At 41.1% G+C, this 11,241-nt stretch overlaps 1 protein-coding gene across 2 annotated transcripts; it reads left to right on the top strand.

Annotated features, from left to right (window-relative positions):
• Positions 1-1,769: 1,769 nt before the first annotated feature.
• LOC135564943 (alpha-ketoglutarate-dependent dioxygenase alkB homolog 7, mitochondrial-like) lies at positions 1,770-10,097 on the top strand. Of its 2 annotated transcripts, none has more exons than XM_065011022.1 (4): positions 1,770-2,063; positions 6,454-6,627; positions 6,886-7,010; positions 9,424-10,097. In XM_065011022.1, the coding sequence occupies exons 1-4, from the start codon at positions 1,878-1,880 to the stop codon at positions 9,686-9,688; spliced, it is 750 nt and encodes a 249-aa protein (XP_064867094.1). In that variant the 5' UTR covers positions 1,770-1,877; the 3' UTR covers positions 9,689-10,097. The 2 variants fall into 2 exon arrangements, with proteins under 2 accessions (XP_064867094.1, XP_064867093.1); XM_065011021.1 differs by having other exon boundaries at positions 1,770-2,165.
• Positions 10,098-11,241: the final 1,144 nt, after the last annotated feature.

The following is an 11,241-nucleotide window of genomic DNA, read 5'->3' as shown; positions in this document are numbered from 1 at the left end:
ATGGGGGTGCCACAGGGTTCAATTCTTGGACCGACTCTCTTCTCTGTATACATCAATGAGGTCGCTCTTGCTGCTGGTGAGTCTCTGATCCACCTCTACGCAGACGACACCATTCTGTATACTTCCGGCCCTTCTTTGGACACTGTGTTAACAACCCTCCAGGCAAGCTTCAATGCCATACAACTCTCCTTCCGTGGCCTCCAATTGCTCTTAAATACAAGTAAAACTAAATGCATGCTCTTCAACCGATCGCTACCTGCACCTACCCGCCTGTCCAACATCACTACTCTGGACGGCTCTGACTTAGAATACGTGGACAACTACAAATACTTAGGTGTCTGGTTAGACTGTAAACTCTCCTTCCAGACCCATATCAAACATCTCCAATCCAAAGTTAAATCTAGAATTGGCTTCCTATTTCGCAACAAAGCATCCTTCACTCATGCTGCCAAACATACCCTTGTAAAATTGACCATCCTACCAATCCTCGACTTTGGCGATGTCATTTACAAAATAGCCTCCAATACCCTACTCAACAAATTGGATGCAGTCTATCACAGTGCTATCCGTTTTGTCACCAAAGCCCCATATACTACCCACCATTGCGACCTGTACGCTCTCGTTGGCTGGCCCTCGCTTCATACTCGTCGCCAAACCCACTGGCTCCATGTCATCTACAAGACCCTGCTAGGTAAAGTCCCCCTTATCTCAGCTCGCTGGTCACCATAGCATCTCCCACCTGTAGCACACGCTCCAGCAGGTATATCTCTCTAGTCACCCCCAAAACCAATTCTTTCTTTGTCCGCCTCTCCTTCCAGTTCTCTGCTGCCAATGACTGGAACGAACTACAAAAATCTCTTAAATTGGAAACACTTATCTCCCTCACTAGCTTTAAGCACCAACTGTCAGAGCATCTTACAGATTACTGCACCTGTACATAGCCCACCTATAATTTAGCCCAAACAACTACCTCTTTCCCAACTGTATTTAATTTATTTATTTATTTTGCTCCTTTGCACCCCATTATTTTTATTTCTACTTTGCACATTCTTCCATTGCAATACTACCATTCCAGTGTTTTACTTGCTATATTGTATTTACTTTGCCACCATGGCCTTTTTTGCCTTTACCTCCCTTCTCACCTAATTTGCTCACATTGTATATAGACTTGTTTTTTTTTTTTTGTTTTTTTTACTGTATTATTGACTGTATGTTTGTTTTACTCCATGTGTAACTCTGTGTCGTTGTATGTGTCGAACTGCTTTGCTTTATCTTGGCCAGGTCGCAATTGTAAATGAGAACTTGTTCTCAACTTGCTTACCTGGTTAAATAAAGGTGAAATAAATAAATAAATAAAAATCATCACCGCCCCATTGTGCAAGATGGGGAAGTCAAACATGTAAGAGACGTTGGGATTTTATGAGGGTAGGTCATGCTTCACAAAGTTAGCACAACCCAGAGCCATTCTGGCATGACCTACAAAGACAGCATAGGCATAGCCTAGTGAGAAAAAAACAACACCTAAAAGACAATAAAAGAGCTGACAGCATTAGGCCTAGTTAAGTACCGTTCTTGTAAGACAATCTATTTGATTTAAAAAGACTTATATATTCCTTATTTACGTAGCCTTTATGCATTTGACATGGATAACACAGAATATTGTTGTAATTTTAGTGAAAAGGTTAATAGCTTGTTATTTTAGGCCTAGACAGGCTTAATTTATTTAATGAAAAGTGTGACAATACAACTCCCACAATGCAGTGCGTTTTCAAAATGTCGCCCTCCTTCGTGACTTGACTTCTGTGCCATCAGACAACAAAGCATAGTTTAATTTAGCAAATCTGACAGTCTACATAAATAATTGTATTTAATGAAGCATGAGACTGCTGATTACAGTTGCCAGACGTATTCATAAACGGCCTCTGTACACTCCGACATCATGTCTAAGTTCGGCAGCGAGTTGCTCCGGGGCTGCTACGAACAGCGGCCTGCAGTTCAGAGATGACCAACTGGTCTGCGGTTCGACCGGAGAGCTGGTCCAGAGGCTTCGCGGTCAGGTGGAGGTGAGGACGGAATTCATAAGTGAGGAAGAGGAGGGTGCTCTCATGAAAGAACTCGAGCCGGGGCTGAGAAAGAAACGATACGAGTTCGACCACTGGGACGATGTAAGTTGTAAATAGACCTTGCTTGTTGACTACAAAGAAGTGCCCAGCTCACACTCACGTTAGCTAGATAAAGCTGCTGCACGTCCTCAACTCCAGACGAATCTCCGGGGGGCTGCTACAGTATGTACGGAGGAGGTATTTTTATTAATTTCCCTATTGGCATCATGCAAATGCTTTGTAGTCATATTTCACCTATAAACATGCAGAGAAAAAATCACATCACTGTTAGTGAGCATTTCTTCTTTGCCAAGATAATATATCCACCTGACGGCTGTGGCATATCAAGATGCTGATTAAACAGCATGATCATTACATAGGTGCACTTTGTGCTAGGGACAAGTGAGGGCCACTATAAAATGTGCAGTTTTGTCACACAACACAATGCCACAGGCATCTCAAGTTTTGATTGATGCTGACTGCAGGAATGTCCACCAGAGCTGTTGCAAAATCATTTAATGCTAATTTCTCTACCATAAGCTGCCTTTGAAATTGTTGCATGTTGTGTTTTATATTTTTGTTTAGTATATATTGAGGCAAAAATAACAGAGAATGTAGCCTACAATTAGCAAAATAGAACTCAATTTACTGAAAATAAAATAGATTTCAACATGAATCAAATATATACAGTGGGGCAAAAAAGTATTTAGTCAGCCACCAATTGTGGAAGTTCTCCCACTTAAAAAGATGAGAGGCCTGTAATTTTCATCATAGGTACACTTCAACTATGACAGACAATGGGAAGAAAAAAATCCAGAAAAACACATTGTAGAATTTTTTATGAATTTATTTGGAAATTATGGTGGAAAATAAGTATGGAAGACATACAAGACCACTGATAATCTCCCTCGATCTGGGGCTCCACGCAAGATCTCACCCCGTGGGGTCAAAATGATCACAAGAACGGTGAGCAAAAATCCCAGGACCACACGGGGGGACCTAGTGAATGACCTGCAGAGAGCTGGGACCAAAGTAACAAAGCCTACCATCAGTAACACACTACGCCGCCAGGGACTCAAATCCTGCAGTGCCAGACGTGTCCCCCTGCTTAAGCCAGTACATGTCCAGGCCCATCTGAAGTTTGCTAGAGAGCATTTGGATGATCCAGAAGAAGATTGGGAGAATGTCATATGGTCAGATGAAACCAAAATATAACTTTTTGGTAAAAACTCAACTCGTCGTGTTTGGAGGACAAGAATGCTGAGTTGCATCCAAAGAACACCATATCTACTGTGAAGCATGGGGGTGGAAACATCATGCTTTGGGGCTGTTTTTCTGCAAAGGGACCAGGACGACTGATCCGTGTAAAGGAAAGAATGAATGGGACCATGTATCGTGAGATTTTGAGTGAAAACCTTCTTCCATCAGCAAGGGCATTGAAGATGAAACGTGGCTGTGTCTTTCAGCATGACAATGATCCCAAACACACCGCCGGGCAACGAAGGAGTGGCTTCGTAAGAAGCATTTCAAGGTCCTGGAATCTCCAGATCTCAACCCCATAGAAAATCTTTGGAGGGAGTTGAAAGTCCGTGTTGCCCAGCAATAGCCCCAAAACATCACTGCTCTAGATGAGATCTGCATAGAGGAATGTGCCAAAATACCAGCAACAGTGTGTGAAAACCTTGTGAAGACTTACAGAAAACGTTTGACCTCTGTTATTGCCAACAAAGGGTATATAACAAAGTATTGAGAGACATTTTTGTTATTGACCAAATACTTATTTTCCACCATAATTTGCAAATAAATTCCTTAAAAATCCTACAATGTGATTTTCTGGATTTTTTTTTCTAATTTTGTCTGTCATAGTTGAAGTGTACCTATGATGAACATTACAGGCCTCTCTCATCTTTTTAAGTGGGAGAACTTGCACAATTGGTGGCTGACTAAATACTTTTTTGCCCCACTGAATGCCTATGTCAGTGGTGGTCGGTGCTGTTTTATATGAGGGAGGTTGATTATTTTTAAGATGAGCATCGCCTTATTTCTATTACAACATATTAGATGACTGTCATTCATATTCCATTCACCCAGCTCAATATAACATTGATAGGTTTAGGCTACTACATGATACTACTACATTATTTTCCCTATACCCATCATGATGTTGCTAAAATCTATTCTCTGAATGAAAGTTTGAAATGTAAGTGCACAGCTCGAGAGAAATTTTAGTAGTCAAGGCGACAGACAATGACACATTCAATACTGCCTTGCACACTCTTGCCTGCATCTTGCTGATCTAGGGTGTAATCATTAGTCCAACAGTTGCAAACAAATGTTTCTTTTGGACAAATTCAGATATATTCATCCCCATTCCTTTTGCTCCCATTTAAGAAATGTGTTTTAATGAATACATCCCTGATCACAGTTCACTTTGATCGCAGCCACATACAAACAGTGTGATCACTTTGCTTTTGTATAATTCCTTCTCACTTCTGCACTCTCACCTTTTCCCTTGTGGACTTCAGTGCACAACAAATCAGCTGTCTGACCAGGCAAAAAAACTTAAGCCAAACCTTCATATCATAACTGCTAACCGCTACACTCAGCCTACATCGTTGTAACCGTATTAGCTACCGTCATAGTCAACATAGCTACGAGAACTAACGCGTTAGTAAACCCATTACAATCATACAGCGTTGAATAGCCATAGCCAGCTATCTAACATAGCATCCCTCTCTGTCTGAGCTGGGTGTTTTGAGTAGGCTAAACTAGCTAGCTAAGTGAAAGTGAAAAAAAATACCAAGGATAGCTAGCTCTCTCTCTTCTCCTTCATTTTTAAACTAATGTATTTGTTCGAAACTGTTCACCTGTTGCTTTCTCTCTCTTGAGTCAACTACTCACCACATTTTATGCACTGCGGTGATAGCTAGCTGGAGTTTATGCTTTCAGTACAAGATTAATTCTCTGATCCTTTGATTGGGTGGACAACATGTCAGTTCATGCTGAAAGTGCTCTAATAGGTTGAAGGATGTCCTCTGGAAGTTGTCATAATTACTGTGTAAGTCTAAGGACGGTGGTGAGAACCATGAGCCTCCTAGGTTTTTGTATTGAATTCAATTTACCCAGAAGAGGACGGAAACTAGCTGTCCTCTGGCTACACCATGGTGCTACCCTACAGAGTGCTGTTGAGGCTACTGTAGACCTTCATTGTAAAGCAGTGGGTTTTAATCAATTATTTGGTGACGTGGGTATATTTAGTATCGTTCTATCTAAAAAGGATCACTTTTTTTAATGTTTCACTATATGTATTTTTATGAAATTCACTGAGCAGGATGGTCCTCCTCTGAGAGGCCTCCCCTGGCCTTTGTAGCCTATATCCTACTGTAGCCTATATCCTGCTGTAGCCAATAGCCTACTGTAGCCTATAGCCTACTGTAGCCTATATCCTGCTGTAGCCTATATCCTGCTGTAGCCTATATCCTGATGTAGCCTATAGCCTGCTGTAGCCAATAGCCTGCTGTAGCCTATAGCCTGCTATAGCCTACTGTAGCCTATATCCTACTGTAGCCTATATCCTGCTGTAGCCAATAGCCTACTGTAGCCTATATCCTGCTGTAGCCAATAGCCTACTGTAGCCTATAGCCTACTGTAGCCTATAGCCTGCTGTAGCCTATAGCCTACTGTAGCCTATATCCTACTGTAGCCTATATTCTACTGTAGCCTATATCCTACTGTAGCCAATAGCCTACTGTAGCCTATAGCCTACTGTAGCCTATTAATGTAGTTATCTCGGTTTTTATTTTAAGCATATTTTTATCCTTTGCTTGTTTGAAACAACTGCAAAGAAATTGGCAACTTTGTATTTGTAGTCAACTTTGTTCAGTAATCGGCATTCCCAGCAAGACGGATAAACAGCTTGATTCTATGTTTGATGCCGAAAGGGCAAAAAATCTTCCAACGACGCACTTAGCTGATCTACGAGTGGTCTGAGGCAGTCGGTAAATAACACACGTTTTCAATTGCAATTTTAATGACGATGGTTTTGTGGAACAGCTCTGAGATTTAATGATGTTCCTACAAATTCTAGTGATGAACTTAGCCTTAAAATGCTTTTGGGAATCCATGCCCAGAACAGTGTTTGTTGGCAATCAGGGATGAAAATTGGAAAATAAAATCACACTCTGATTATGTAAAATCCTTGAAATCAATGTAAAGTATCCAAATATTTTCACTCCTGGAACACAGTCCCCCTCCACAATCCCACCCCTGTTTACAATGATCACTCCCTTGAGGCCCCTACCATCATTTAATTACATTTCTTCATTCATTCTTTCAACATTGTGCTCACCAGGCGATTCATGGTTACCGGGAGACAGAGCGTGCTCAGTGGGGAGAGGTGTGTGAGGGGGTGATGGATCGCCTCCGAGCTGTGGCTTTCTCTGAGGGCAGCCCTCTCCTAGGCCCTGTGCATGTCCTGGACCTGGACAAGGCTACATACATCAAACCACACATTGACAGTGTCAAGGTAGGTAGACGGCTCTTATATTAACCTGAGATGAAAGGCGTGATAAATATGGAACACGGTGTTCTGTGTACATGATTATTGACTGGGCACAATGTGAATACTTTTTGGGCAAAAGTGACATTTCTTTTTCAATGCAGTTTGAAACTCAGTCATTCTCTCATCCCCCCTCACCCCTGTTTTTTTAATCTTTCATCCTGCCTTTCTCTTTCACTGTCTCCCTGACCCTTTCTTTCCCTTCCTGTCCTCTCTCTCTGTCAGTTCTGTGGCAGCACTATAGCAGGGCTGAGTTTGTTGTCAGACAGTGTGATGCGCTTGGTGAGGGAGGATGAACCCGCTGAATATCTGAACTTGTTTCTGCCCCGTCGCTCTCTCTACATACTCAGGTAAGGACCCAATAAGACTTGCCATCGCAACATTCTGTCTTTCATTGTTTACAAACGACCACCTGCACATACACTTTAATCAGAGTCTACCTGGTAGGCCTAAGGTAGGTTTGTACTACCCAAAACAATTCTATGGATTTATTTGACATGGGAAAGAGCAACTGAGTAAATACCCTGCACTGTAAATACCCTGCACTAAACAAACCCACAGTATCTCCTGTGAAGAACATGAAGTGGTTTACTTAATTGTTCTACGTTACCTCCATGCTTGTACACTCTGACTGAACGCCTCCTATAGCCTATAACTATCCTTATGAGGTCCCAGTGGTCCGCCTGGTCCGATGACCTGGGGTCGTATGTATCAACTATGAAACATCTGAGTGGGAGTGCTAATCTAGGATCAGGTCCTCCCCTGTCCGTGTTGGGGTTCATTCCACAAATTAAATTCTACAGTATTTCAATCCCCTCTCCCTCTATATTCCATTAATTTAACATCAAATTCCAGGTAAGTCTTTGACTTGAGATCATTAAATTCCTCATGGCCATGTCACTGCGCATACACAGGTAGTTTAAATGATTTACAGTTGAAGTCGGAAGTTAACATACACTTAGGTTGGAATCAATAAAACATATAACATATAAAAACATATTACCACTCCACAAATTTCTTGTTAACAGACTATAGTTTTGGTGCATGACACAAGTAATTTTTCCAACAATTGTTTCCAGACAGATTATTTCACTTATAATCACAATTCCAATGGGTCAGAAGTTTACATACACTAAATTGACTGTGCCTTCAAACAGCTTAGAAAATGGCAGAAAATGATGTCATGGCTTTAGAAGCTTTTGTTTGGTTAATTTACATAATTTGAGTCAATTGCAGGTGTACCTGTGGATGCATTTCTAGGCCTACCTTCAAACTCAGTGCCTCTTTACTTGACATCATGCGAAAATCAAAATAAATCAGCCAAGACCTCCGATTTTTTAGACCTCCACAAGTCTGGTTCATTCTTGGGAGCAATTTACAAACACCTGAAGGTGACATGTTCATCTGTACAAACAATAGTAAGCAAGTATAAACACCATGGGACCACACAGGCGCGTTCTGTCTCCTAGAGATGAACGTACTTTGGTGCGAAAAGTGCAAATCAATCCCAGAACAACAGGAAAGGACCCTGTGGAGATGCTGGAGGAAACAGGTACAAAATTATCTATATCCACAGTAAAACAAGTCCTATATTGACATAACTTGAAAGCCACTCAGCAAGGAAGATGCCACTGCTCCAAAACTGCCATAAAAAAAGCCAGACTAAGGTTTGCAACTGCACATGGGGGCAAAGATCGTACTCTTTGGAGAAATGTCCTCTGGTCTGATGATACAAAAATAGAACTGTTTGGCCATAATGACCATCCTTATGTTTGGAGGAAAAAGGGGGAGGCTTACATGCCGAAGAACACCATCCCAACAGTGAAGCACGGGGGTGGCAGCATCATGTTGTGGGGGTGCTTTGCTGCAGGAGGGACTGGTGCACTTCACAAAAGCAGGAGGGACTTGGTGCAGTCCGGACCACCCGTCTTCTTTTGGTGCAGTCCGGACCACCCGTCTTCTTTTGGTGCAGTCCGGACCAAATCTGAACCATTCATACACATCTACTGTATGTTTCACAAGATTGGACAGCACAGTACATCACAATACAGTAGAGCACTGCAGAGTATAGTACATTACAGTAGGTACACAGTACAGTAAACACAATTAGAGTATACCAAAGTATAGTACAATACAGTAGAGCATAGTAGAGTAGTGGAGTAGAGTAAAGTAAAGAAAAGTAAAGCATAGTGTACTTTATTGTACCCTACTTTACTCCAATGTACTCTACTGAATTAAACTCTACTGCACTGTACTATACTCTACTGAATTAAACTATACTGTACTGCTCTGCTCTGTACTCTACTGCCAAAAGAGTTAATCATTGTAACCAGATCCTAGTCAATGTTGCCTAGGGTCGGGTTTCTAGACTACTCCACCTGGGGATGCGTGGGTGATATTTACATTGTTTTGGTTGAACTCTTAACTGTTCTAACTGAACATTTTGTGACCTTGTATCTTGCTGAACCAGCTGCGTAAGCAGTATGAAGCAGAGGCCTGTCAACCGTTTCAAACAACATATTTTAACCTGGTTAAAATGGACACCTGTCTGTTTTCTTGGCTAACCCTTCCTGTGATGCCTTTTGTTTGACTTTCTCCCTCCAACTTTGCTTATGTCAAAGTTGTAAACAGAGTGTCCTATGGTGGCAGTGGGGTTATGGTATGGGCAGGCATAAGCTACGGACAACAAAAACAATAGCATTTTATCGACTTACTTCTGATACTTCAGTATATTTAAAAACCAAATACTTTTCACATTGACAGGGTTGTAGTGGAGCAGGTCGAGAGTGTCCGCATCACCAACAAACTATCATGGTCCAAACACACCAAGACAGTTGTGAAGAAGGTACGACAACACCTTTTCCAGTTCAGGAGACTGAAAAGATTTGGCATGGGTCCCCAGATCCTCAAAAGGTTCTACAGCTGCACTATTGAGAGCATCCTGACCGGTTGCATCACCGCCTGGCATGGCAACTGCTTGGCATCCGACCGTAAAGCTCTACAAAGGGTAATGTGTATGGCCCTGTAGGTCCTGGACCTACAGGTATATACTAGGCGGTGTCAGAGGAAGGCCCAAAAAAATCACTCAAATCATAGACTGTTCTCTCTGCTACCACACATCAACCGGTACCGGAGCTCCAAGTCTAGGTCCAAAATAGTCCTTAACAGCTTCTACCCTCAAACGGCCACCCCTTTTTTTTTACACTGCTGCTACTCGCTGTTTATTATTTATTATTTTTATTATTTTTAAACAAGCATTCGTTGTTACACTTCTGTAATGAAAGACCAAAATTACTACCAGTTGCATGTTGTTATTACACTGTAACTTTGAGTTGTTAGTTAACTACAATACTTGTTACAGTGTAATTACACATTATAAAATCTGAAAAATTATTCATTTGAAAATCCCCAATAAAAACATAATCATTCTATTTGAACTTTCAGCACTCTGATGTAGTTGACATTAGACAGACATTTTATGGAGTTGATGTTTTACAGTTGACAGAAATAGCTTTTTTCTTCTTCATTCAAGTGGTATACACAGTAGCTTTTCTAAAATAAACATATTTGAACCAAAATTCATATTCTATCAGGTAGATGAGGTTGACAGTTTATGGTTGTGACCATGGTTATTACAATATTGCTTGTTTAAATCTATCAAAAGTAGAGAACTTTACAGACCATGAGTGTTCTTGTCGCACTACAAGTAATGAGGACATGAAGAAGGGGTCCTTATGGTATAGCTGACCCTGCTCATTCCTGATTCATTTTAGACAAATCTGACGGAGTTCATCTAGTCTCCTGACACATCTTTTTAGGAATCACAGTTTTGAGAGAAATATTATTAAATGTCACAGAGGGCTATTGCAAGAAACTACATTAGATAATAGTTCAGTTAATATCCACAATTGCCTGTTTTGTAAACACTTTTTTGGAGAGTTTGAAATGGAGATCCTTTGATCCGGACAAGGGCATTTCCAGGCATGGAAATGAATAATGAAAGTATTTTGAAAATTCCAAAAACAAATGTTTTCCTTTATAAAATACCTCTACATTTGATTTTTATGCTCAAATAATGAACAAAACATTTTTTTTACTATAACTATAAAGTTTCCCTGCCAGACAAGGATTGTCCCGACATTCAAGTATCCTTGATTCACACAGTCCTAGTCACTCAAAGTGACGGTTGGGAGGGTTGTAGTAAGCTGCATGACTGTCCTCAACAAAACCCCACCTGACTAGGCTAGAATTGTGTCCTCTGTTGAGTAATGGCAGGTGGATGCATCAAACATGAACTATTCATGGTTGGTTTTAGTTTGTTTGAGGCCCACCAGATAACCTGTTTAACCTTTCTATTTATTTTGTTGCATAAAAGGAGAGTAGTTTACCTAGTCGATCATTTTCATGTGTTTGTACAGAGGCAATTAGTAAAAAAACAGTGTTCTAAAGTGTCTGCATACATGTACCTGCCTATGCTGAGTTAGCTTTGTAGAGTGTTAAACGCCACAACTCATATGAGTCCTCCACACCCATATCATCACCACCCCATTGTGCAAGATGGGGAAGTCAAACATGTAAGAG

The sequence above is a fragment of the Oncorhynchus nerka genome, linkage group LG26, assembly GCF_034236695.1.
Source record: "Oncorhynchus nerka isolate Pitt River linkage group LG26, Oner_Uvic_2.0, whole genome shotgun sequence".
Lineage (NCBI taxonomy): Eukaryota > Metazoa > Chordata > Actinopteri > Salmoniformes > Salmonidae > Oncorhynchus > Oncorhynchus nerka.
This window is presented reverse-complemented; position numbering and strand designations above follow the sequence as displayed.

Bases quoted from the DNA above. Each gene is read 5' to 3' on its own strand.
- LOC135564943 (XM_065011021.1), top strand. From the start codon at position 1,878: ATGAGACTGCTGATTACAGTTGCCAGACGTATTCATAAACGGCCTCTG. The intron at 6,628-6,885 runs GTAGGTAGACGG...TCTCTCTGTCAG, and splicing joins CACACATTGACAGTGTCAAG to TTCTGTGGCAGCACTATAGC. The intron at 7,011-9,423 runs GTAAGGACCCAA...TCACATTGACAG, and splicing joins CGCTCTCTCTACATACTCAG to GGTTGTAGTGGAGCAGGTCG.